Source organism: Pipistrellus hanaki (genome assembly GCF_964339955.1).
Source record: "Pipistrellus hanaki genome assembly, chromosome: 7".
Classification (NCBI taxonomy): domain Eukaryota; kingdom Metazoa; phylum Chordata; class Mammalia; order Chiroptera; family Vespertilionidae; genus Pipistrellus; species Pipistrellus hanaki.
Window position 1 is genome coordinate 30,267,922 of NC_140509.1, and position 26,622 is coordinate 30,294,543.

The 26,622-nt window shown below is 39.7% G+C and overlaps 1 protein-coding gene across 2 annotated transcripts; it reads left to right on the forward strand.

Moving 5' to 3' along the window:
- Positions 1–9,458: 9,458 nt before the first annotated feature.
- Positions 9,459–25,842, forward strand: OGFRL1 (opioid growth factor receptor like 1). Of its 2 annotated transcripts, none has more exons than XM_084890407.1 (7): positions 9,459–9,855; positions 14,166–14,252; positions 14,512–14,593; positions 18,838–18,916; positions 19,015–19,081; positions 19,187–19,332; positions 23,721–25,842. In XM_084890407.1, exons 1-7 carry the CDS (start codon positions 9,610–9,612, stop codon positions 24,382–24,384), a joined length of 1,371 nt encoding a protein of 456 aa, XP_084746533.1. In that variant the 5' UTR covers positions 9,459–9,609; the 3' UTR covers positions 24,385–25,842. The 2 variants fall into 2 exon arrangements, with proteins under 2 accessions (XP_084746533.1, XP_084746534.1); XM_084890408.1 differs by having other exon boundaries at positions 14,515–14,593.
- The last annotated feature ends 780 nt before the right edge of the window (positions 25,843–26,622 follow it).

Here is a 26,622-nt window from a genome sequence, read left to right on the forward strand (position 1 = left end):
ATTTGTGCACTGGGTCTCTAGTATAATAATAAAAGAGTAATATGCTAATTAAGTCAAACATCCTTCTGGACGAAGCCAGGGCTGCGAGGGAAGCCAGGTGCCAGCAGTGGGGGAAAGGAAGGCCTACTCTTTTTTTTTTTTTTTAAATATATTTTATTGAGTTTTCACAGAGAGGAAGAGAGAGGGATAGAGAGTTAGAAACATTGATGAGAGAGAATCATCGATCAGCTGCCTCTTGCACAGCCCCTACTGGGGATGTGCCCACAACCAAGGTACATGCCCTTGACCGGAATCGAACCTGGGATCTTTCAGTCTGCAGGCCATCACTCCATCCACTGAGCCAAACTGGTTTCGGCAGGAAGGCCTACTCTTGCATGAATTTTGGGCATTGGGCATTGTGCCTCCAGTATATATATGTATATACTGGAGGCCCAATGCATGAAATTTGTGCACAGGGGGTCCCCTCAGCCCAGCCTGTACCTCTCCAATCCAGGACCCCTTGGGGTTTGTCCTACGGCTGATTTAGGCCCAATCATGGGGACTGGGCCTAAAGTGGTAGTCAGACATCCCTCTCACAATCTGGGACCACCGGCTCCTAACTGCTCACCTGCCTATCTGATAACCCCTAACTGCCCCCCCCCCCCCCGCCAGCCTGGTTGACCCCAACTGCCCCTCCCCCCCCGCTGGCCTGGTCACCCCCAACTGCCCACCCTGCTGGCCTGGTCGCCCCATGCAGCCTGCTGTTCTGTTGTTTGGTCATCCCTCACTAACCCCCCTGCCAGCCTGATTGCTCCATGCAGCCTGCTGTTCAGACATTTGGTCATCCCTCACTAACACCTCTGCTGGCCTTGTCTTCCCACACAGCTTGCTGTTTGGTCATTAATTGTGAGGGCATCCTGACCAATTTGCATATTACCCTTTTATTAGTATAAAAGGCTAATATATATTTCCAATCCCTGACAATTATTTATCTATTTTCTGTCTCTATTTTGGCCAGTTTCAGAAAGTAACCATTCAGTTACATAAGTGGTTCGTAGAATATATGACCTTTGAGTCTGTTTACTATTACTTGGCAAAATATATTTGACATTCATCAGTGTTGTAGCAAGTATGAATAGTTCATTCCTTTTTATTGCTGAGTACTATTCCATTGCATGGATGTGCCATGCTTTGTTTATCTGTTCACTAACTGAAAAATATTTGGGTTGTTTCCAGTTGTGGTGATTATGAAGAGTTATATGATAAACATTCATTTGTAGATTTTTGTGTGAGTACAAGTTACAGTTCTCTTGGGTAAATACCTAGTAACTTTTAATTTTTTTCCTCCTTGTGTTTCAGTTTAGGTCATTTCTATTGACCAACCTTCAACATCACTGATTCTTTGTTAACGCTACTGATACACATTGAAGGCATTCTTCACTTCTGTTACTGTGGTTTTCATTTCTCACATTTCAATGTGATTGTTTCTTTCTAATAGTTTCCATGGCCTGCTGAAATTACTCATCAGATCTTGCACATTGTTTTCCTTTTACACTAGAGCAGTGATTTTTAACCAGTCTGCTGCAAGAATTTTTAAAACATGCAATACCTGTCTATTTAGTCAGGAGTACTGACCTCTTTTCCCTTGGATTATCAAATAAAAGAATGACAACAGCCAACACAACAATAGCCGTTTGGAGTGAATGAAACAAAATTATACCAATTTTTTTGTCAGGTCAGCAAAAAATATAATTTTTTTTTTTTTTTTTTGGTGTGCTGCAGAATTTTAGTAATTAGTTTGTGTGCCATGAGATGGGAAAGGTTGAAAATTGCTGACCCAGAGCTTCATCACATCTCTCATAGTTATTTTAAATTCCCTGTCAGGGAGCTCCGCCATCTCTGTCATGCCAAGTCTGGTTCCGTTGACTGCTTTATTTTTGACAATGTGTTGTTTTTCTCACCTTTTCGTCTGCCTCATCATTTTTTGTTGAAAGTCAGACACTTTGTTTAGGAGAGTAGAGATGTGGAAAATAGATTTTAGGCCTGGAAATGCATACACCTGTTTGTGGGGTTTTTTTTTTTGTGGTTTTTTTTTTTGCTGGATTTTTAGAGTGCAAAATGAGTTAGGAGCTGGGCTGAGATTGTGAATCCCTTCCTCTGCTGCAGTGGTTTTAGCCTCAATGCACCACAACATCAAATTCCTTTAGTGACTCCTCGTGTTGCAGTTGGGGGCTGGTTTGCTGGTAGTTCTCAGTGTCTGCTTCACCCTCAACATTAGGCCTCCCCTTTGCACTGCACATCAACCAGGGTCTGTCTCCAGTCTTGACCCTCTCCTAGCAATCTCTCTCTGTGACTTGTTACTCAACTTGTGAGGCTGGTGTGGGGAGAGGGAGCTCTCTGTTGTCATTAAGTGTCTCTACAGTCTTAGGCGGGCACACTGGTGGGTGTGGTCTTCTCTGTTCTCCTGCAATTGTGTGTCAAAAAGGATTCTAGATCCTCACTCAGGGTTTGGATGACCGTCTCCTCCCAGTGTGCCAGGGACTTCCCCAGTTTTCGCTCTGAAAGCCCCATGTCTGTTACAGGCAAACTGGAATTAGGGCTGGGAGCATTATGTGCTGTTCCCTTCTTCAGTTGCAACAGGTTCTCATCACTGTCCTGAGGGTGACAGAGTTTGTTATTCTCTGAAAGAGCTTCAGGCTTTGGTTCCATAGGCTACATGCAAGGTCCTCGTGGGGGTTTCTTACCCTTTCAGTGGAGGCTGCTATTTGGCTTTTCAGGTCTACATGCTTAGTGCATTCTAGGTAGGGTTCATGCAAGCACTCCCACTTCTGCAGCTCCCAGACACATGCAGCCTTTACCAATCTGTTAACTATTCTGGCTGAGTTCTACAACCAGTGTCTCACCGGGTCTGCGCCAGGTAAGCAAGTGGCCACTTCTTGCCTCTCCTCCTTAGATTTGGAGCTCATGGTTATTCTGTGACCTTAGCTCTCTGATGGGTTAAAAATTGATGCACTTTTTTGAGTCATGAGTGATGAATAAGTGACATTTTAAAAAGCTCTCTACATTAATGAGCCATTTTTTTTTATTTTTAATGTACTAAAAAAATATTTCAACTGCACACACATAATACACACATACACATACTCTATACACTCAGCTCAGAGCTGCCCTGGGTTGGTGAGTATACTCACAATTGGTCTGTGTTAGTTGGATATTTAGTTTAGAGCAGAAGGGTTTGGTTTTACTTTCAATAAACTATCCTGAAAATTTGCCATTTCTGTGTCTGTCTTACATGCAGTCTAGGGATATTGTGGAAGTTTCTTTGACATCTAGAATGTCAGTCACAATATTAACATTCTATCTCCCTGCCCATGAGACTTTATTTTCTTCAAAAATTGGATTTTTATTGTTTACTTAGCTTGATTTTTGCTACAGTAGATTAATTCAAATGCATTCAATAATACATATTGAATGTCCTACAGAGAGTAAGGCATATTAAAGATATAAAGTATATATTAAGATTTTATGGAAAACCCCAATATCTTGTCAGTTTAGGGCTCAAAGCTGTCTTATAAGTTGATGTTTTTGATTTTCATTCCTGTATAAGTCTTTGTGTTTGGAAGGCTTGTAAAAGCAGATTCATAGAACCTTGTGTTTCTCCACAAGGCCATATCCTCAAATATGTACAGGTTCTCTTTACAATCTCTCCTCACTGAACACCTAACATTGCATTTTAAACTAACAATATGAATGTCATTTCACCTACAATTGATTTTTAATTTAGAGTTATTTGATCATAATCATAATTACTATTTTATTACCTAGTACTATGCACATTGTCTCATAATTATTATTTTTAACTCATAAATATTTAAAATATCACTTTTCATATGTTTCTAACTACTTATAAAGGTGTTTATTAAACACATCTTTTTTTGCATCCCTTATTTTAATATCAAAGGTACTTAATATATCTATAAGAAAAATATCCTATATAACATTTTTAACTATTGTAAGTATATTGTTTATTAAATCCATTCATTGGTATTATTTTCATGGTTGTTTTTAATAGCAAAACATTCTAGCAACCTAGATCTTGATAGAGATGTTTCTGGAATTGCACATTGCCTCAAATATCAGGAAGTGAAGCACAGTATGGCTATCTTGGAAACTGGGTAGAATAAATGATCAGGCATTAGAAAACGAAGTTTAAAACTGAGACAAAGAACTATCTAGGCACTCTTCTAAAGGTAGTTGTAAGTTGTGAAGACTGAAAGCAACAATTGTTACCAAATAGGATGGTACCTCTCTTCGAAGAGATGGCCATCTGGATCAAGAGCGCCTCTCCTTGCACACACACATGCCTCACTTCTCTCCTGATGGACTGGCTGGCAGTCTATGAGGAACCACCTTCCTTCCACCCTCCAAACAGCACACCCATCTCACAGAAGACTAGATCAGAGTCTGGGGTTGGTTCAGGCTTAAGCGGCTTACACTTATCTTTGGGAAGCAGCAAGACTGGGTTCCTTTGGTGTATTGAGTCCTGGGATAAAGAGCCAATGCTTGCCTTGGGTTTATCTGCATCCCCTCTGGTATGTCCCTGGGCTCAGTGACAGATGCCTGCTGGTTCTGTTGTGTCCTTCTAGGAGCTCCTGCTCTGAGTAGCCTGGAGGAGATCCATTTATATAGCCTGCCTCCGGGAGTCTTTTCACAAGATTAAGAGCAGTCGTGAAAGAAAAGGGCAGAGACTCCGAGGAAGCCTGGAGGAATCCACAAGAATCACATATTCTTTGGCTCTAGATTTAAAGGTGCTTAAAACATCACTTTTGATATTATGAAATATATAAGTTATATTTTAAGCATCTTTCTGAGCTGAGGAAAAGTCCAGAATGTGTTTACATATTCATTTCTTATTCAGTTATGGTAATGCTTTTAATTGATCAGATAAATTTAAAGGGCCAAGAACAAGAATGATATGAAATAATAACAAATACTTAATGGCAATAATCGGTAAAAGAAAATTTGGGGATATATATCTATTTTTATTCATGGAAAATAAGCAATAACTTTGCAGATCATAGGCAAATTTTCTTCTTTTCCTTTCTTGATTGAGGTCAAAATTCCTGTATTTCATCATGTTTATACTAATTTTCTTTTTTAAATGTGAATGTTTGTTTTATTGAAATGTGGCTAAAAAGAACCTTAAATTGAATATAAAACCCCAAATATGAGTCTAAATACTCCTCATTGTCCAACTAAGGACTCCAAACATTGTTATTGAGCAGATGTCATTATTTTAAAAACTTAAACATAGCTCCACTTTTAGTTTAGTGGCTGAACTTATTTGCTTAGTTATGCAAACGATGATTTATTACTGAATTATTATCATATTAATTTTAACTGCTTCACTGATATCTTACTATACACTAATATATTCTATGAACACTCACTATTGCTTTATTAATAACTTTAGTGTGATTAGTATAAAGGGCTTTAAGCTGTGAAAATACTCCATTGGATATGAATCTTAGAATTGGCCTTTGAATTGAAAACTACTTTTTACAAATTTATTAGTCCTTTAAAAATGTTAAACTTTTCTCTTAGCAAACCACAATATTACGTGGATTGTAAAACATTTTTAAATTTTAATGTCTCTAAAATAAGATGCAGTTTATGCCGAAACCGGTTTGGCTCAGTGGTAGAGCATCGGTCTGTGGACTAAAAGGTCCCGAGTTCGATTCCGGTCAAGAGCATGTACCTTGGTTGCGGGCACATCCCCGGTAGGGGGTGTGCAAGAGGCAGCTGGTCGATGTTACTCTCTCATCGATGTTTCTAGCTTTCTATCTCTCTCCCTTCCTCTCTGTAAAAAAATCAATAAAATATATTAAAAAAATAAAATAAAATAAGATGCAATTTAGATTACAATGCTTCTTAGTGCTCATGCAACACAGTACACTATTGTTTTGGGGTATTAGCCAATACTTCAGTGACCAGAGAAGGAAGTGGAAGGCATCTAATATAAGCAATCAGGGCAGCTCTAAATTTCTCAAATCTGTTGATGACATCATTATCTACTCCATACACTTTTACTTAACTATAAAAAATAACAACAAAAATAACCCAAAATAATAAAAATGGGGCTGCTTTTGATAAAAGAGGGCAATATTTTTTATAACACTTTTTTTTTTTCCTCCATAGGTCTTACGTTCCTGGGAGCTACTGAGAATATAACATCTGAGCTTGAATAAAATGGCCTTTGATCTATCCTTTCCTTTTATTTGAAAGGCTCTCAAAGGAAATTATATAACGATAAACTTTCTCCCTGAACTTCTCTAAAACACAATTCACTATAAAAAAAAAACACCACAATTTAAGATATGCCATATCTGTCTTTGGTTCCATCCAAAAAGTTTAGTTCCTTTTTTACAATGGCCTCACCCTTCAAGGACATGACTGAAGCATGAAAAGGTTGAAAACAGTTCCATTGAAGCATGGTTATAACATCTGAATTGCATTGGGTAGATTTGGGTGTAAGGACTCAGAAGTTATACTTTATAAACAGACTATTGTGATAGTTCCTCCTTGTTCCATGTACATGTATTTTATTGTGCAATTCAATGTTTTTTGAAGACATATTGAATAAATTATAATTAGAGCTAACGTATATTGATAAATTAATACATGCCTGGCACTAAGTGTTGAATTTTTATATAAAGCAAAGATATACTTCTTTAGTGTTAATGAAGGAATATTAAGTACTTTCAAAGGTAAGGATAATGAAAAACTTTAAGGTAATTCCTGTGTACAGAATCTAGAGATGAGAGGACTCCAAAATTAACTATATTAAATAAACAAATTGGACACAATGTGGTCAATTATTGCTGTAAACTTACTTTTAAAATTATTACTTAAGGTTGTTACATTTTACTTTATGTAAAATTATGTTCTTTAGGAAATATGTTGCACAATTTGGCACAAAAATCTATTGCCTCATGAAAAATTGATACATTTGCCAAGAGGTGGTGGAAAGGTAAGGATATAGATTACAGTGGTTACACATATGTACACATACAGGCTTACACAGATATTTTTCACTGTTCCACTATCTATTGCTTGTTAAGAAACTACTGTAAAATTTAGTGACATAAAACAACAGCCATCCTATATAATAAAAGCCTAATTTGCAAATCGACTAAAAGGTGGAACAATTGGTTGCTATGACAAGCACTGATCACCAGGGGGCAGATGCTCAATGCAGGAGCTGCCTCCAGCCCACAGGCCCTAGGCCAGCCAAGACAGGTGCTAGTGGGGGCCCACCCCCCTGATTACCCCACTGTTCTCCCCACAGATCAGCTCTGATTGCTGGCCTGGCCTAGAGACCCTTTGGTGCATGGATTTTGTGCACCGGGCCTCTAGTTTTATCATATTTCACTATTCTGAGGGTCAGGAGTTTGAGCAGGGCCCTCTGTGTAATTCCTTTGTCATGACATCCATGTGGTCACTGAGTGGTATTCAGCTGGTGGGTGGGCTGGGCTGGAGGATCCAATAAAAGCTAGCAGAATTCAGCCAGGGATATTGGAAGGCAGGGTTCAGTGGGGACTAGTGACCAGAAGACATGCACAGTAGCCTTTCTGGCATGGCAGTCTCAAAGTAGTTGAACTTCTTACATGGCAGCTCAGGGCTAACAGAGAGCATGTTTCAAGAAACCCCAGTGGAAGATGCAAGGTTCCTTATTGCTTAACCTTGAAAATTCTAGACATTCTATTTTTGAAAATCCTCATATTCTATTTTCAAAAGCAAGCCACTGAGGGCATCCTTGATTTCAGGAGAGGGGAATTCAACTCTACCTCTCAATGAGAGAAGGGCAAAGAATATAAGGCTGCCTACTACACAAATCTAAACCAACTGATGGGGCACCTAGCACAGCAACAATCCCCAGACTTGCTGTGTCTGGAATGTTTACGGCGAAGGGCAGCATTTACTTCTGCAACGTGCTCTGAGCCTCTGCCAATGGAAGATGAATTCAATTCTCCAGATATGAGCAGTTAGATGCATGTATTTTACTGTTGCTCATTTCTTTTTCAATAAGCCACAATGACCCAAAAGTGTGTGTGTGTGTGTGTGTGTGTGTGGTGTCTGTTATTATTAATTTTAGAGTTTTTCCAAGTCAAGGGTCATGCAAAATCAGAGCTGCAAGAGACACAAGAGATAAATCTGTTTCTGTTTTATAGATGAGAAAATGTAAGTCTAAAGTAGCTATGTGACCTGTCCCAGGTCAGAAGCTGATTAGGGACAGAGCCACAGCTGGGATCTCCTGCTGCCATGCCTGAAGACAGGAAATCCTGAGTTACCTGCGAAGGGAGCAACCTTTCCCCTAGAAACAGCCCAGCCGGCCTTGATTCAGTTCCCTATTTTATCATGAAACGTCAAAAAAGCAACTATGTATTTCAAGTGAGCCTACTTAATCTTGCATATCTGCCCTATATCTAACCATACTCAACAAATGTTTTACTGAGTGCCTACCAAGTTCCGCACATACAGATACAGCTGCTTGGAAAGGCTTTCCTTCTAGTTAGAAGGTCATAATACAAAGTGTACAGTGGTCACTTTCCTCTGGACCACGTATTCAACCACGGTATTTTATCCTGGAGAACTTCTATAGTCCCCGCTCTCCCCTTCACATACACAACGGACCAAGGGGCCAAGGATTTTGAGTTTTTCTGCTACTTCAAATGCATGTTTGGAGAGGATGTTAGTAAAAATGTCCACAGATTGAGGTGAAGGTCCAGTTCTTGTTGCCCCCCCCCCCCCCCCCCCCCCCCCCGCCCCAGACCTTTGCTCCTTAGGCGAAGTGACAGATAGCTTTGATTTTATTTAGAGCGCAGGGACTCCAGGTATCTGCTCTAAATACAGTCTTCATAGCTTTGGATTTCCGTTTACATGGTACCTGTTCACCATTAGCTTTTGTCTTTTTATGCTGCGGCTAATGTACTTTCTTCCTGGACCAGCAGGGAGAAGGGGAAGGGGTGTGGACACAGGGCTTGCTGAGGACTGTGACACCGCCTAGACACCAGGTCCACCCCAGCCCTCCCTCCCAGAGCTGGGGAGATCACTCCTCCGCTCAGCAGGAGAGAACCCCAGGGCAGGGGTCCGGGCCAGGGAGTGGGAGTGGGGCTGAGTGTGGGAGAGGAGAAGGAAGGGTCAGGGAGGAAGGGGATGGCTAAGATGCCAACCCCGATCCACCCCTGGGGACCTCCAAGGCCCGAACCAAGACAAGGCTGGGGCGGCTGCGGGAGGGAGAAGGGGAAGTGAGGTGGGTTCCAGGCGCCCTGGGTGGCGGCGCCCAGGCCGGAGCGGGCTGTTTGCCGCCCTGGCTCCGGGCGGGCACCGGCTCCCGCCCAAGGGGAGGAGAAGGAACCAGATGGGCGGGTTCGAGCGTTGGCGTTGGCGGTCCCGGGGCGGCCGGCTCCTCCCCGCGAGTGTGGCTGTCTGCGCCGGCCGCGCCGAGGCAGTGCGGCGCCCGCCGCCCAGGATGCCGCCCCGCGCCCTCGCCGCGGCCGCGCCCCGGCCCTAGCGCCGCCGCAGCCCAGCCCGCGCCCCGCGCCCGCCGCGCCCGCCGCCGCCTCTTCAATGGGCAACCTGCTCGGCGGGGCCAGCTTCCGCGAGCCCACCACCGTGGAGGACTGCGACTCCACCTGGCAGACGGAGTCGGAGCCGGAGCCCGAGGAGTCGGAGCCCGAGGAGCCGGGGCCGGGCAGCGGCGAGGGCCCGGGGCAGGAGCCCGAGCAGCCCGCGCAGCCCCCGGAGCCGGCGGGCGGGCGGCCCCGCGCCAGCCCCGCGCCGGACCAGGACGCCGAGGCGGCGGGCGCCGAGCAGGTACGCGGCCCCCGGCGGCTGCGGGCCGGGCCGGGCGCCCTGGCCCCGGGCGCCGGGAGGAAGGACCTGGTCGGCTGGCGACAGGAGCGAGCGCCCGCCGAGCTGCCGAGCTGTGCCCGCGCGGAGGGCAGGGGCGCCGGCGGCTGCCCGTCCTTGGCGGCCGGACCCCTCGGTGCTCCCGGCCGCCCCGCCGCCCCGGGACCGGGGGCCTGCGGGGCCCGGGGCGCCGATCGCTGCCGGTCTGGGGCCTGATCGCGGGCACGGCCGGGAAGTCCTCTGGGCAGAACCCAACTTGAATGAGTGTTTTCGTTGCCTCTGCAGCGCAACTGGGGGATGCGAAGGTGGGGTGGGAGGACCCTGTCTAAAAATAGAGGCTTGTGGAAGCCGGTCTGGTGCGTGTTATTGGTGAAAATTACCCGGAATAAGGTGGGACCCGCAGCTGATCCGGCGGCAGCGAGCGCTCTCCCCCCCCCCGGGGCGTTTACAGCCAGGGAAAGTGTTGTAGAAGGTCCCCATCCCAAGTTAAAACCCACAAGTAAGGCCTTTCCACGGAGGCGTCAGGGCACTCTGCACAAATCTTATTTCACGCAGAGGACTTGTTGATCCACCTGTGCTTAAATCATTTACCTAAGACAATTTGGAGGAGAGGTGAGCAAAGAGATAAATATCCCTCGTACCCTATGAGGCAACAGAAAATAATTCAGGAAACTTTAAAAAGGAGGAACTGTCTAGCCAAACCTCTGAGGAAGTGTGCGTCCTAGAGGCGTTTGCTGTTTGCCCTGCATCGGGCCCTCTGTATCAGCGATGGGGAAATGAGCGTGAAAAAATGGAGCCCGAAGAACCACAGGTTCTTTGCTCAAGTAGAGGAATCGCCCCCTCAGTACTACAGCTGAGGCGGCCTCAGACAGCTTGCTGATGATCTGTTTAGGTCAGGAGGAAAAAAAAAGTCTTAGTGCAAGCTCTAGGGTAAACAAGTTATTTTAATCAACTGCAATTTTGGGGGTAGGGTGGGAGTTGCTGGTTTTCATTCTCATTTTAGAGAAGACAGGTCTAGAAAGCAGCTTGCTGAGGATCATCCAGAGAGAAGAATGCATACCCAAATATATACATATATCGCCAATGTCAGAATCTTAACCTGTTGGAATTGTATTGATAACTACCCCTCTGCCCCTTGGTTCTGGTCTGCTGCTGGGTCATTTTGCATTGCGAATTCAACCCCAGGAAAGTACTACAAGCTGTATTTCCCCCTTCCATTTGTCTCCCAATTAATTAACTGGCTAAAGAAGTTTGGGTTATCAAAACACACCAGCAGAGATTCAATCCAAAGATCAGGTCCATCAATAGAAACCAACTTGGTAATTAATGTTTCAATCAGTTAATTGCAACCCCAGTCAATGGTAGACCACACCAGCTTTCCCTTTTTTCCTTTAATGGTTGATTTTTCAAGTTGGTATCACCATCTAACTTCTAAAAAAAAAAAAATCTCCTTTTTAATTTTGCTTTTTGACTATCAACCCCATTTGTTCCCTATTCCACATACCGTATTTTCCAGCGTATAAGACGACCCCCTAATTTTACAGCTAAAACATAGGTTTAGGCCTATATTCGCTGTATAAGACTTCAACTTCAACCCCACTTCAATGAAAAGACTTACTTTGTCGTCAAGATCTGCAGGTAATTTTTGTGCAATTTTGGTCTTTTGCCCCTGATTTTCGGTTGACTTTTTTGTTTCAAAAGTCGTCTTATACACCGGAAAATACGGGTAGTCAATTCATTTGCAAGTACTACTGGCGCTCCCTTTAAATTATCTTTCAGACTGACGACTTTTGCCACTTCCTTGTCTAAGTTAATACTTGACAAGTGATGGTGCCATTAACTCAGATGGGTAAGTCTAGGGAGAAAGCAACTTCAGAGGTTAAATCGATAATTCTCTTGAGTTCGATACTCTATGGGACATCCAAGTTGAGTAGTTAATTATATCGGTGAATGAAACCCCAGTCCTGGAGTCCCCAGCATATATGACTGGTGGTATTTAAAGTCATGGGAAGATACTGGTCATCAAGGAGTGATGCGAATGAGGACTAAGCCTTGGATACTTCACTGCTCAATTTAGAGCGCTTGAAGATGAAAAGGAGCCAAAGAGGGGAACAGTTTGGTCTGAAGAAAACCTCCTCCAGAGGTGTGGGACCTGACAGTGTTTCAGGAAGGAGGGACCTCCCACTGCTGCGGGGAGGTCCCCTGAATTGAGCACTGAGAAATCATGTGGTAAGATGGGATTTGTTAGCCACCTTCACAGGTGCTGTTTGGATGAGGATGAAAGCCTGGCTGGGGTAGGTCCTGGGAGAAGTGGAGGAGGCAGGGAGAAAGAGCAGCTCTGTGATGATGTTTTACTATCAAAGTGAGCAGAGCTATGGATCTGTGGTAATCAAAGAGGATTTGGGGCAAGGAAGGTTGTGTTTATTTAAGGTTAGAGATGCTACAGCATGTTTGATGAGGGGAATGAGCCAGAAAAGAGGGAAATTTGATGATACAGGAACTAGGAATAAAATCCTTGCTGGAGCAGGTGAAAAAGGATGGGATAGAGAGTGCAAAAGGTGCAGAAGTTGGAGGAGCAGGGATGGATGCTGGCAGGCTGGTAAGTTCAGAAGTTGAAGGCGGCAGTGGTGCTCATGATAATCCTGGGCATTAGGTAGGACATGAGTCATTACCTTCATTTCACAGCTAATAAAACTAAGATTCAGTTAAGTGATTTGCTTAAGGCCTAACAAATAAGTAGCAGAGTTGAGACTCAGCCCCAGTCTCCTGCTTCCAAGTCTTGGGCTGTCCACATTATACCAAAGTGTCTGGAATGACCTTTCGCTTTTAGTGGAGCTGGAATTGATTTGTACCTAACTAGTTAGTCTGGGAGCCCAGAGCATGGGATCTAGTTCCTTTGCTGTCGTTAGGCTCTGGGTCTTGTTCAATTTCTCTAAGTCTGGGTTACCTTGTTTCTAAGGTGGAAACACAACTGCCAGCCAGGTGCGTTAGAAGAATCAGATGAAATAAAATACACGTAAGCACTTTGTAAATGGAAAAGTGCTTTCTATACAAATGTAGGATGATGATTCATATGGTTGTAGCTGAGGCTAAATAGATTCAGAAACTTGCTAGGCAGAGCTCTTTTGAAACATGTGGCAAGAACCAGAATTTAAGCTTTTCCTTGCTTATGTAACATGGCAGAGTAGCTAATGTTAAACATCAGAGAATGTGGTGGTAAAGTGCCTCTGTACTTGTAGTAATAGTGAGAATCACACCACGTCAAAAACATGCAAAAATTGCTTTGACAGAGCCAATCTATCAACACAGGTGGGGGTAGGAGATGATGAGAAAAGGATTGGGGGAAAAGCTGTTAATGAATGTTGAGATTTGAACTTTGTCTTCTATTTCATCATTGTCATCAGTCTCGTTCTTCTGAGGGATATGGATATGAAGAACTTTATTAAATATTATAGTACTGCATTTAGCTTACACATGGGTTGTAAATAAATTACATTGACCTATATCTTATATTTTAAAACTTATTTAATGGTGGGAATTTTCCTTAAAGTATAAATAGCACGAGTTAACTTCAGACTTGCTATATGTAAGTCATTACAGTCTGAAGTTCATTGAGAACTTTTCATTTCTTTGTGTATATATTTTAAATTTGTTAATTTATATTGCATTGTATTATCACTGAATTAACACATTACTGTTGATTTTATGTATGTATTATGGTGCTATGAAGGATGGAATTTAGAAAGCTATTTAGTTTGTTTTAAAAGCCTCTTTTTCTTACATAAATATTACTTGATTTCCAAAAGCAGCTAAATATTGCGAAAGTAATGCCAATTTTCTATGTAGAATTGATTTATTATCTTAACATGGCTTGTTTGTTTTTCAGTGTTATGTACAGTATACTAAAATAAGTTTTGTTATAGAATTATTGTAGTTGTATAACCTATGATAAAGTATATGTCTTAAATTCATTTTGAATTCTATTCTGATGGATATTTATCCATAACATTTAGCCTCTGTATACTTTTAGTGAATAATAAAGGTTTTAATTTAGTAAAACACCTTAGGACAAATGTTATTATGTTCAAATCAGAAAGACAGAATGCCAGCAAATGTTGTATTATTAAAAGGACTTTTATAATGTTTTCAGTTATCTGGACAGCTTGACACTTTTTAGGCTTTCTTTATGGATGGTCCTTGTTTCGAGTTTGTTCTGGAAATTTCTCAAGTTATCTTGCTTTAACATGTGAATGGAATTTCACTTTTTATTTTAGGGAGCTGATTCCACTGAAGCAACTGCCAAACCAAAGAGAAGTTTTTACGCTGCAAGGGATTTGTACAAATACAGACACCAGTACCCAGTAAGATAACAGAAAATTTTTTTCTCCCGTCCAAGTACTAACCAGGCCCGACCCTGCTTAGCTTCCGAGATCAGACGAGATCGGGCGCGTTCAGGGTGGTATGGCCGTAGACCAGAAAATTTTTTTCTAAAAGGAATGTAAAATATTTCCCTTCTGTTTTTCTTATTTTGTGGTGCCAGTGAACAAACATTTAAGAAGGGTCATTGTGTTTTTTTTAAATATGTGCATATGCTGGAGATTGACTTATTTTTTCCTTTAGCAGAACGTCAAAGATATCCGGTATCAAAATGACTTGAGCAATCTTCGCTTTTATAAGAATAAAATTCCATTTAAGCCAGATGGTGAGTGATCTGCTACTTTGGTAAGAAGCAAAATCGAAATAATAAGTGTACCTAGTTATTCTTTGCTTATTCCATGGTCAGTACATTCTCAATGCATGTGTTCATTACTGGGTTCACTTCACTGTACAGTCTGAGTCCCCAAAGTCCTAGACCCTCAAGTTGAGAGCATCCACTTGGCAAATTCTAGAGGAATTACTGTGGATTAGCAATACCTTACCTCCAAATTCTAGAGGAATCACTGTGGATTAGCAATACCTTCTGTTTACAGTGGCTTTTATCTGACAAGTAGTGGAAGCCTTTATTGTGAGTGGAACGGAGAGGACATTTTTAAAACCATAGAAAATTAGGTGATTAGGGAACCTTAGAGCTAAATTCAGCTTCCTCATTTTAAATGTAAGGTGACTAGGTCTTAAATCTTGAATGACACTCTACATGTAAGGTCACTAGGTCTTAAATCCATTATATATACATTTATTAGGTCTTAAATAAATATTTACTAGGTGTGTACATTGAAGAGTTACTCATGTAGAGGGCCAAATGGGAAGACACCTGGATATTCTTTAGATTGTTGCTGACTGGGCCTGGGATATTGGCGGAGTCATGTCAGTTGCACTCCTGCCCTGGGAATGCAGAGATGTTCTTAGTTCCTGGCTTGTGTTTGTCCAGGAGGAAGGAGTGGGTGGGACCTGGGCCCTCCAAGGCTCCTTGTTTTCCTGTGAAACCCCCTTGGTGGATTGGAGAATAAATAGATGTGCTGTGTGGCTCAGGTCTTCGTCGTCTGTCTCTCCAGCAGAGGAGATCGGCGTTCCTCCCAGCTCCCAGCTTAAAATCTATCTCTGTGTCTTCTCTCTTTATTTCTATTATTTTCAATCCCTGGCCACCTCCACTTAGAACCAGTTCCTTCATCTCTCTTTCCGTGTGGGACGTGGAAAGGGTGGATCCCTGCCACATCAGGTCCCCACATACTCAGTTGTAAGAGTTGGGTCTGGATTCCAGGGGTCAGTATTCTTTTCACTATGCCATACATGAAAATTTAGAACGTAATTGAAAAGCAATTATTTAGAACGTAATTGAAAAGCAATGTTTATATTAGAATGATCTTTCCTGTAGACTTCCAGATTCAGGAGTCACGGAGTCATAGCAGTGCTAGTTCAGTGCTCCAGTATCCTGCCTGGAAAGAGTAGGTCTCCACTCAGCTCTGCAAATAAACTAGCCTCCTTCTTCACAACTCCATAGTTGCCCTCATAGGGTCTTTTCTAAAGGGATCCTCATAAGAGGATGCAGCCACAATGGTAATATGCATATTTCACGAGGCACCATGCTATGATTCATGGTGGGCTCCTAATTTTATTCAGCTCAAACCAGCAAAGCTGGCTTCTCTTCTTTGAGCCCTTATCTCTGTGAAGAGACCAAATGACTCTGGCTCTTGCCCTTTGTTCTCAGTGAAAACTGAGCCAAAACCACATCAATGTGAGTCAGGAATGAAGATCATGGATTGTAAAACTTCCCAGTGGAGAGCCTTGTCTCCTTTGGTGAACTAACTGGAGGAAGGATATCTTGAGCCTGGGGGGAGTGTTTGGAGGAGGAACTCCCTGTACTGTGCACTGAGGAACACACCAGTTGGGTGTTAGGACTAAGAATTGCTGAAAGGCCAGAATCACTTTAATTAATTTTCTGGTGTCTCAAAAGTCTGCTCTGATTTGGAAAGAAACTGGATAAAAATGCTTTGTTGTATTTACTAATTATAAAAACACACTGCTTTATTTATTAATTGAAATAATATTAATCTATTAGTATTTTTAAAATATATATTTTTATTGATTTCAGAGAGGAAGGGAGAGGGAGAGAGAAAGGTAGAAACATCGATGATGAGAGGGAATCATTGATTGCCTCCTGCACAAATCCCTGCAACCCGGGTATGTGTCCTGACTGGGAATGGAACGGTGACCTCCTGGTTCATAGGTGACATTGGCTGGGAAAACTATTAGTTTTTTTTTTGTTTGTTTGTTTGTTTTAAGGAGTTGGGGCAAGATAATTTTTTGAAGAAATGAAATGACAAATTATTAACTTGACTCTGACTTGAATTTAATTAAATATTAAAAACATTGAACACAGGCCTGGCTGGAGTGGCTCAGTTGGTTGAACATCGGCCCATGCACTGAAAGGTTGCTGGTTCCAATTCTAGTCAGAATACATACCTGGGTTGCAGGTTTGTTCCCATCAGGGCACTTACAACTGATGGATGTTTCTCTCTCACACTCTCTCTCTCTTTCTCTCTCTTACTCTCCCTAAGCATATCCTTGAGTGAGGATTAAATAAAACAAAACAAAAAAATATTGAATACAGAAATATTACAGTATTTAACTGAATTATTTTAATATTTCTAATAAATTTATTTTGGAGATTGTAATCAAAACAATAAGTAATGCACTTATTTTCTGTAATTTTTATCAAAAAATGTATTTTGAAATCTTATAAGATAGGTTGGGGTCAGAAGTTTTAGCTAAGGTCACATAAAATGTTATTCTATTTTGTTATATAAATTATCTCGACTCACATACTTTCCTCTCTTAGTATGTGTACACACACACACACACACACACACACACACACACAATTGAAAAGTGATTACATACACTCTTGACAGTAAGCATAAGCCTGCAAGAATGTATTTTACTTATTAAAAGGGAGGAGGGGCAGTTAGAAGGGAAAACAAATGGGAAGCTATGGAAGTAGATGGTTTCAACACGATAAAGCCAATAGTATGATTCAAAAGGAACATTTTACCAAACCTTTTGAGAGTGGCCCTCTACTAAAAACTAATGATTTCTAGAGGAAACAAAAATAAGTTATGTTTAGAAAATATTACATTGTTAATTTTTCTATAAAATTGACTAAATGGCCAATTAGTCTACTGAAAGGGCCTTGAGAGATTTAATCAGGAAGATTTTGTTCTAATTTGTTATTTAAGTTCCTATGGGGAACTATAGAATGTGACAAAGAAGACTTACTTTTTGAAACAAGAAAGACCTGTGTTCTATTTCTACATTTATTCTTTTATTAGTGTGTGACTTTGAGTAAATCACACACTTTCCTCATTAGTAAAATGGAGATGATAATACTGATTTGGGAGAGTTTTGCAAAGATTAAGGTAGATGAAGTATACTAGATATAATACGGGCCCAACATATGGTAGGCACTCAACACCTTTTTCTTTTATCTTTCAATTATTTTGTTAATCCTCACCAGAGGAGAGTTTTTCCATTTATTTTCAGAGAAGGTGGAAGGGAGAAGGGAGGGAGGGAGGAAGGGAAGGAAGAGAGAGAGAGAGAGAGAGAGACAGACAGACACAGAGACACAGAGACGCAGAGAGACATGGATTGGTTGGCTCCAGCAAGCACCTCCACCAGGGCTGGGGATTGAACCTGCAACCCAGAGGGCAGACCAGTACTCTAACCACTTAGATATACTGGCCATAGCTCAACACCTTTTTCTTTTAATATGTTTTTATTGATTTTAGAGAAGAGAGAGGGAGAGAGAAACATCGATGTGAGAAAGATTGATCAGTTGCACCCCATAAACCTGATTATCTGCCCTGATTCGAAATTGAACCTGTGACCTTTTAGTGTAGGTGACGATGCTCCAACCAACTCAGCCACACCAGGGCTTTCTTTCATTTTTTATTTCTCCTTTTCTTTGCTTCTCTCCATCTCTTTCTCTTCCTCCTTTTTTTTCTTTCTTTTCCCCTGGCATTCATCTCAATTTGATCCTATCTAATATTTAAAGACCTATATGACCCTTTAGGGCAGGGATTGGTAAATATTTTCTGTACAGGGCCAGATAGTAAATATTTTCAGCTTTTTGGGCCATATGGTCTCTGTTGCGACTATTAAACTCCATTGTTCTGGTGTAAAATACATAAATGAATGTTATTCATTTGTGCATGGCTGTGTTCCAATAAAACTGTTTACAAAAACAGATGTCAGACCATAGTTTGCCAACTCTTCTGTAGAGTAATGCTGTTCAATAGAACTTCCTGCAATTTGAGGTACCACTTTTTTTAAAAATTAGGCCCATTATGTAACTCAGTGTATGGCATAGGGAATTCATTTTTTAAAAGCTATATTCTTGTGGGCTGTTATTAATATTTAAAAATGTCTAATATAAAGCTTAAGTGATTAAACTTTAAAATGCCTTCACCAGTGTTTACAGTGTCTGGTTCATTTTCTGCATTTACTGTTCAGGTGTGTACATTGAAGAGGTTCTCAGTAAGTGGAAAGGAGATTATGAGAAGCTGGAGCACAACCACACTTACATCCAATGGTCAGTTTCATCTCCTCTGTCTTGAGCCAAGCCCTATTTAACCATTGCATGTTTTTCGGATAACATTAATATACAAACATTATTTTTCTGAAAAATAGGCTTTTCCCCCTGAGAGAACAAGGCTTGAACTTTTATGCTAAAGAACTAACTACATATGAAATTGAGGTAATGCAAGATCATTTTATTTTACATGAGATGGCCAAGTAATATTGCTTCTTTATTGACCTGGTAATTACTGAATCATTTCAGCTGACTTTTTCTTTTCATTAGGAATTCAAAAAAACAAAAGAAGCAATTAGAAGATTTCTCCTGGCTTATAAAATGATGTTGGAATTTTTTGGAATAAAGCTGATTGATAAAACGGGGAATGTTGCTCGGGCTGTTAACTGGCAGGAAAGGTTCCAGCACCTGAATGAGTAAGTGAAGGCCCTGCTGAACATGAGGGCCAGCACGCTGCTTTCCTTCCCTGGGTTGGAATTCTCCGTGGAACCCAGGAATTCCCAGAGGAACAACGAGCAGATGTTTGAATTCAAAAGCTGGTCTGAAATGCATTTTACTCCCTGTTCTATATTCTATAACAAAACAAAACAACAAAATTCCAAGTAGAAATATGGCTGTTCAGCATCAGAGATGTTTATTCCTGAAATGGCTCCACTGCCCACAGCCAGTGGCCTCCTTCCCTTTTTGTCACTGATTTCTTGTCATTTATGGCTACTGTTTGTATAGTTTTCTGAATCCCCTCTACAAGGCTGTGTGCTTCACGGGGCACAGTCTGTTCCTCAAGCTTAGTGCCTTCTTGGATTTAATCCATGAAGTAGGCCTATGACACAAAAATCGTTTTATAAGACTGAGATAGTCCTATATGCAAAAAAAAAAAAAAAAAAAAAAAAAAAATCACAGAGGAAAATTAAAGTCTTTTCTGTTTAGGTAAAAAACCAAAGGCCACTTTGGGTTCCTGAATTTCAAACCCTTTGAAGGAAATTTTTAACAGTTTATTTGGAATTGATTTGCTATATTCTTTTGCTTAGATATTTGTAACTTGCATTAATACTTTTACCTAAAGTTTATTTTGCTTAATATTTTTTTACATGCAAATAAAATGTAAAATTTTTCCTTTTTTATTATATTTAAAATTTTTTCCTTTTTAATTATAGGGTGGCTTATGAGTGCTAGACTATAAAACCAACAGCTTGAAAGCATTTGTTTAGCATATTATAATTAACTGATCTGGATAGGTACCCAGAGAAAAAATAATTGAAACTGCCTAAGAAATATTTTTTGTCCAAAACAAATCAGAATTTTGTGCAATAATTAACTAACTAAAATTATTGTATCTTTCTAGAACGTTCATCTCATTTTACTAAAATAACTATTAATGTTTAAGCCTTTCTTTTACTTTATTTATTTATTTGTTTTAGAGAAATAGGAAGAGAAGGAAAGAGGGAAAGAGAGAGAGAGAGAGACATCAATTTATTATTTCACTTATTTATACATTAATTGTTTGATTCTTATATGTGCCTTGACTGGGGATTGAACCTTGGAGTATTGGAACAGCACTCTAACCAACTAAACTACCCAACCAGGGCTCTTTTACTGTTTTCAGTTATAATCAACACTATTAAAATGGTGACTTGCACTAAAATACTGAAGGGCACAAAGCTTTATGATCCTGATTAGAAGATCCATTCACTTATAACTGAAGTTAAATTTGACTTAGGACATTTAAGCAGAAGTATGTAAGTCTCTGCCTAAGCAATGCTGGTAGCTATCTCTAGACAGAGTTTCTAAGCTCTTATGTAATACTGTCAAAGAAAGCTGCATGCATGTAGCCTTTTGACAGGAAGAATGGCGGAAGTAAATCTTCGGAGAGGACGGGTAGTATCTTCATCTTTCATGCACTCGTGTTTATCGTTTTAGAGAATCTCTGCCTCCAATTTGTTTTTGGTTGGAATAGCAATCTTGCTTAGCAAATGTTTGTTGAATGAATAAACGATGAACAACATATGTTTGTCAGCTTAAATCCTCCTGGGTTATATTGTCAGACCTCTAATTGATAGCTGGAAACAGAGCCCTTCTGAAGGTTTTAGTTAAATGATTTCTTGGGGTGAGTCAGGGGAGGGGAGCCTGAACTGGCTGCCATGTGCTCCCCTTCCCCCCCACCCCTTGCCCCATTCCTCCATGCAGCTTGCTTACTTTCCACCACCCATTGTCTCTTTTTCTTTTCCCTGGCGATTGCATAGAGCTTTTCTAGCTGTGAGTGAATTGCCTTAAAATCTTCCAGAAAACAACTTTCCTTTGAGGTTTAGTTGCAAAAATTTATATTGACTAGATTTGAACAAATTACAAGGGACTCTAGGAAGACTTCTATGTCATTTTTTTCCCTTCAGTTGGTTTCTTTTCTGATTTATCTTTAAATGCCATAACTTATTTGTGTTTTAACCTATATGACATCTTGAGCTTTTTAGAGTAGACAGGGAACTCAATATTTATTTATAGGAGCCCAGCTGACAAAAATATTGAATGAGGTGAAATGAAATAATGTTCAGTGAACAAGTGGCCATGGCTAGAAGAGGTGAAATATTTTCAAACATGACAGTGCAGATATATAAACCGATCACTAAGATGTATTTCCAATTTTATTTGTAATCACCTTAGATGACTGAGTCATATTTTAGACTCTGGAATCTCCTTTAACTTCCATTTTCTGTTTCCTAATTCTTGCCTTTTATGCATTCTCTCTTCACCTGCTTGGTCTTCCTGAAGAAGTCCTTACCTCTGTCTAGAAGTCCGGCCTCTCTTGTTTATCAGCTGTATAACCCCAAAGACTCTCACAGTATTAGGATTTTAGCTACTTTTCTTTCTTCCATTTTGTCTTTGTGACATTTATTTCAAATCATATTGAAACACCTCATTTCTTTCTTATATAATTTTGTCCCATCATCCTGAGCTTTATTCTCTTCAACCTAAGTTTTTGTACTTTTCTACTGTTACATAAATATTTTTAATTGGAGAGTGTGTAGCTATAAATGTATACGGAAAATTTATTTTAGCCATTCATCTTGGACCGGATATATGAAATTGAGCTATTTGTAAATATAGTAAATTTTGTTGTGTCATATAACTCATTAGGATTTTAAAAAATATTCTTTCACTTTCCCATACTTCTCTTTATTGTAGACATATGAGGCAGATGTTGCTCAAGAGTTTTGTCACTAAGTTTTTAGATTATACAGAATCTATATTAGCCTAACAACTAAGTCAATTGTGCCACTAATGGGACTTTATCCTAACTTCACCCAAATTTATATTGTCCCTAAATACCCTTACTTCCTATTAAAAAGTACAGATTCGTAAGGCTGAAACATGCTTTACCTTTTGCCTTCAAAGAGTTGAATGTTAAGATAATACTTTTTTGGTAAACAACCATAAGGATGGTGACAATGAGAACTGCTCAATTTATCTTTTCCAGTGTTGTTAGCTCAAATCCTTAAGACTATTGTTTTGTCCAAACAAACTCTCTTATCAACTCTGAGACCATGGAACCACTCCCGTGTTTCCTTCAAATAATTCATTAACATCCTTTTCCATTCTTCCCAAATAGTTTGCTAGTTATTCCTAAGTGAAATCCTCCAAGCATGCTTGGAAGCCAGGACAGGCATGTGCAATGCTTGTAACAAGAAGTTTCTGAGGTATAAAATAGGTTTCAGGAAGTTAAAAGTAAGTGACAGTATGGTTGTATTGCAATATTGTGTAAACAAATATCTGGGCTGTTGATGACAATACATGATTAATATATGTAGCTGGAGATTCCTTTTGGATGCAGCCAGGCATGTGCAATAAGGCAACTATTGGGCTGAGTGAAGTGGGGGAGGAAGATTATAAATTGTGTTAAAACAGAATTGGGAAGCTTTCATCTGATAATGGTCTTAGTATAGGGACAGGAGAATGATGATAGTGCTATCTGGGGGGAAGGGCATCTTTGGAATCAGTGTCATTGGAAGGAAAATTTAAAGTTCTTTGATAAAGAAGAGAGAGGCCTAGCATGGAACTGAGTCACTAAGTTGGGGTAGATACAAATATGGTAGTTTTTAATATCAGATATTTAAATAATAACAATATTATTAAATAGTACATATTATTTATTGAGTTCTACATGGCTTGCATATTTATCAACTGAATTGATTGTTGTAAGAGTCCAGTGAAGTCCAGCAAATGAGTCTACGAGCCTTAGCGAGCCATCATCATTTCTTGTAGCTGTACGTGTTCTGTTAAATTAGTCAGTGTTGCATCTTTTGTTGGAGTTGTTCTAGCAGGATAGAGTGTTTTTTGGATCTTTCCTCATGAGTTGGCTAATATGGTAGATTTTGCTGATCAGTTTACACTGCAAATCATACTACTCAGTTAGTAGCTAATATTGTGTTTAGGTTCAGCACTGGTGACAGGTACAGTACATTGCTGTTGCAAATAAATACTCTAATAGATCACTTATCCTCAGTGTATTTAAGAAACAACAATTCAACATCAGTGGAAATAAATTTTAATATAAATATTTTTTTTCAAATTTGAAGAACCTAAGAAATAAGGAGGATGTATATTATATGTTTGAGTTTCACATGATTGACATTGCATTGAGTTATATGGGTTTCATACCTTCAAATTTGTTTTTCTTATTGGTGTCTCTACAAGTCATTATAAGGCTTATTTCTGTAAACAAAACAAAAAAATTTTCCCAGTAGTTTTTATTTCCCTGCATTCCTCCACCTGATTTCCTCACCCCCTCATTTTATTCAATCCTCTCTTTTAGGTCCCAGCACAACTATTTAAGAATCACCCGTATTCTTAAAAGCCTTGGCGAGCTTGGATATGAAAGTTTTAAACCTCCTCTTGTAAAATTTATTCTTCACGAAGCTCTTGTGGAAAATACCATTCCCAATATTAAACAGAGCGCGCTGGAGTATTTTGTTTATACCATTAAAGACAGGAGGGAAAGGAGGAAGCTCCTACGTTTCGCCCAGAAACATTACACGCCTTCAGAGAATTTTATCTGGGGACCCCCTCGGAAAGATGACGCAGAAGGAGGCAAAGCCCAGAAAATGCCTGCCCCTCCCGCCTCCAGTCCTCACAGTCAAACTTCTATGCACAAAAAATCTAAAGACTCCAAAACTTCCTCCTCAGCAGCTCCTGTAAATAGCAAAGCAGCTGAAGAAAAAATAGCGGCCCCTAAAGAGCCTGAGGAAGTCACAGACGGGCCCTGCACAGAGCCCAGCAGCGAAGCCGCCAGGCTGGGGGACGCAGAGGATGGGAATGCTGAAAGTTCAAATTCTCAACCAGAAGAAGCAACGAGTAATCCCACAGAGAAAACAGAGAGTGCATCTCCTCCCGAAAAAGAGGAAGAAGGTGCAAGTCATAGCAAAGACTGTGGAAGTCCAGGAAATACAGCTTCCCAGGATGAGGAACTGATTCCGTGAATTCACAGAAACCCACAAACCAGTGTAGGGAGAGGAGGCGGAAACTGCTGTCCAGTTTATCCGAAAGAACAGAGGTCACAGTTCAAATTTGAGCCATCTGTTTGTGATTTATGTTGTAAGCATTTTGTTGTGGTTTTTTTTTCCTTTTTTTTTTTTTCTGGATGATATTAAGTTTAATAAAATGTTTAAGACAAGACCCAGTAAATGAATGTATTCAGTAACACTTTTAGGATGTGAGTTTACAAATTCTGTACACAATAATTATTTTATAATTATTTTCATGTATCTGCAAATACTGATGCAGTACTTGGGATGTCAAATAAATTATTTTGAGAAGGTAACAGTCTACCTAAAGAAAACCAAGAGGATAATTTCATTATGTTGCCACACCTTTGCCTGTTTTATGGATTCCTTTGTGTGTGTTTTTTTAAAGCTGAGAAAATCTAGAAGTAATTTGGATTTTTAATTAGAAAATAACTTGGATTGTTTTCATTACAATACCTCAACATGTTTATTTTAGATGAGATGGATGCTCTTGGGGAGCTGTAACCCCCTCACCCTCCGTTTGTCAGTCTTGCTCCTGTCTTTTCCTCTCCCCCTCTGCACCCACCCGCACCCCCCATTTTGTCAGGCAGCACCTCTGTTTCTGGTGCACATTCGGATAAACTCCTATATTGAAACTTCAGTGGAGCAGAGTGGGACTTTCAACTGTATGATTTCAATAATTTGCTTTGCTTGAAATAATAAAAAAAATTTTTGTATTAAATGCTTAAACTTTTTTTTTTTTTTAATGCAAAAGTCCAAGAAAAGAATTTTGCCTTCTGTGGCTGTTTCATATAAATTTGATGCTTTATTTCTGAATATAAATAAGAAAGGAATTTAAAAATAAGAAAGGAAACTATTTTTAAAAGGCATGCCCCTTGCACTGGCAACAAGGCAGTGGTTCCTAAAACCATGAATATCTCAGTGTTATGAGGATTACAAAATTAACAAAATTGCTTAGTTGTAGTGTATCTTTTTATTATTTATTTATTTATTTATTTATTTATTTATTTAAATCCTAATACAAGGAGAGGGATAGAGAGTGCGAGCCATTGATGTGAGAGAAAAACATCGAACTCACAACCCTAGGTATATGCCCTGACAGAGAATTGAACAGACAACCTTTAAGTACACAGGAGATGCTCAGCCAACTGAGCCACTCCAGCCGGGCACATATCTTTTTAAAAAGAATTACAATTTGATGCATCTCTAAGTTGTTGAACCTTGAAATTGAGAACTGATTTGAAATTCCATATACTCAGTTTTAGTAAGCACTTAATGTGTTAATATTGGTTAAGAGAAAATAATGGTATTTCTTATAATATTTTAACATTATTATTAAATATCAGGAAAAATCATAAACTCTGTAGTAAAAAGGTCAAAATATGCATACAGATATAGTGAAAGCAATAAATATCAATAGAAAAAAAATTTCATTTTATTTAGAAAGAAATTAATAGGCTTTTGTGTGTCTCTTCGGCTTTTAAGAAAAGTTCTATTTACTTTAATCCCCAGAGAATGTTTACTATGTCACATTTTTAATCACATCATATATCATCTGTTCCATTTATTGATCAGAGGATTTTAAGCAGAGCATTTCTGGAAAATAAACACACCAGCAGTATGCCTTTACAAATATGATTTTATTGCTTTGAAGTTTACATGAAACATCACAGTTGCTCAATCTTGACTTTGTTTATATGAATATTAGTAACACGTGTTGTATACCATATCCTAATAAATATAGAACAGTTATGATTTTTGGTTCCCAAAATATGCCAATTTTTGTTTATGTTTTTGAGAAGTGATTTTTAGGATTTGAGGAAACAATTCTTTTATATTTCAATTTCTTTCTTACATGAACCCTCTGAAGGTGGTGTTTGTTGAAGCAATGTCTCCATAGAGTTCAGTAATCAATTTTGTAGGGCTAGAGGTGAGAATAGCTTGTCATGTTGGGCTGAATTATAGGAATACAATTAATTAAATTAAAAATACTTCATCAATTTGACACACAAAATAAAGTCTCCAGACTGTTTTCTAAGTGCATAATATTAAGAACTTGTGACAAGATATTAAGACAGTAAATAGTGGACAGATACTGAAATGGGTATCATCTAAATTATTTAGAAACTAGTATGTCAGAACTCTTAGATATAAAAACATTCAATAATCCAACTTTCAGAATATTATTCCTAA

Bases quoted from the DNA above. Each gene is read 5' to 3' on its own strand.
- OGFRL1 (XM_084890407.1), top strand. From the start codon at position 9,610: ATGGGCAACCTGCTCGGCGGGGCCAGCTTCCGCGAGCCCACCACCGTG. The intron at 9,856-14,165 runs GTACGCGGCCCC...TTTTTATTTTAG, and splicing joins AGGCGGCGGGCGCCGAGCAG to GGAGCTGATTCCACTGAAGC. The intron at 19,082-19,186 runs GTAATGCAAGAT...TCTTTTCATTAG, and splicing joins TAACTACATATGAAATTGAG to GAATTCAAAAAAACAAAAGA.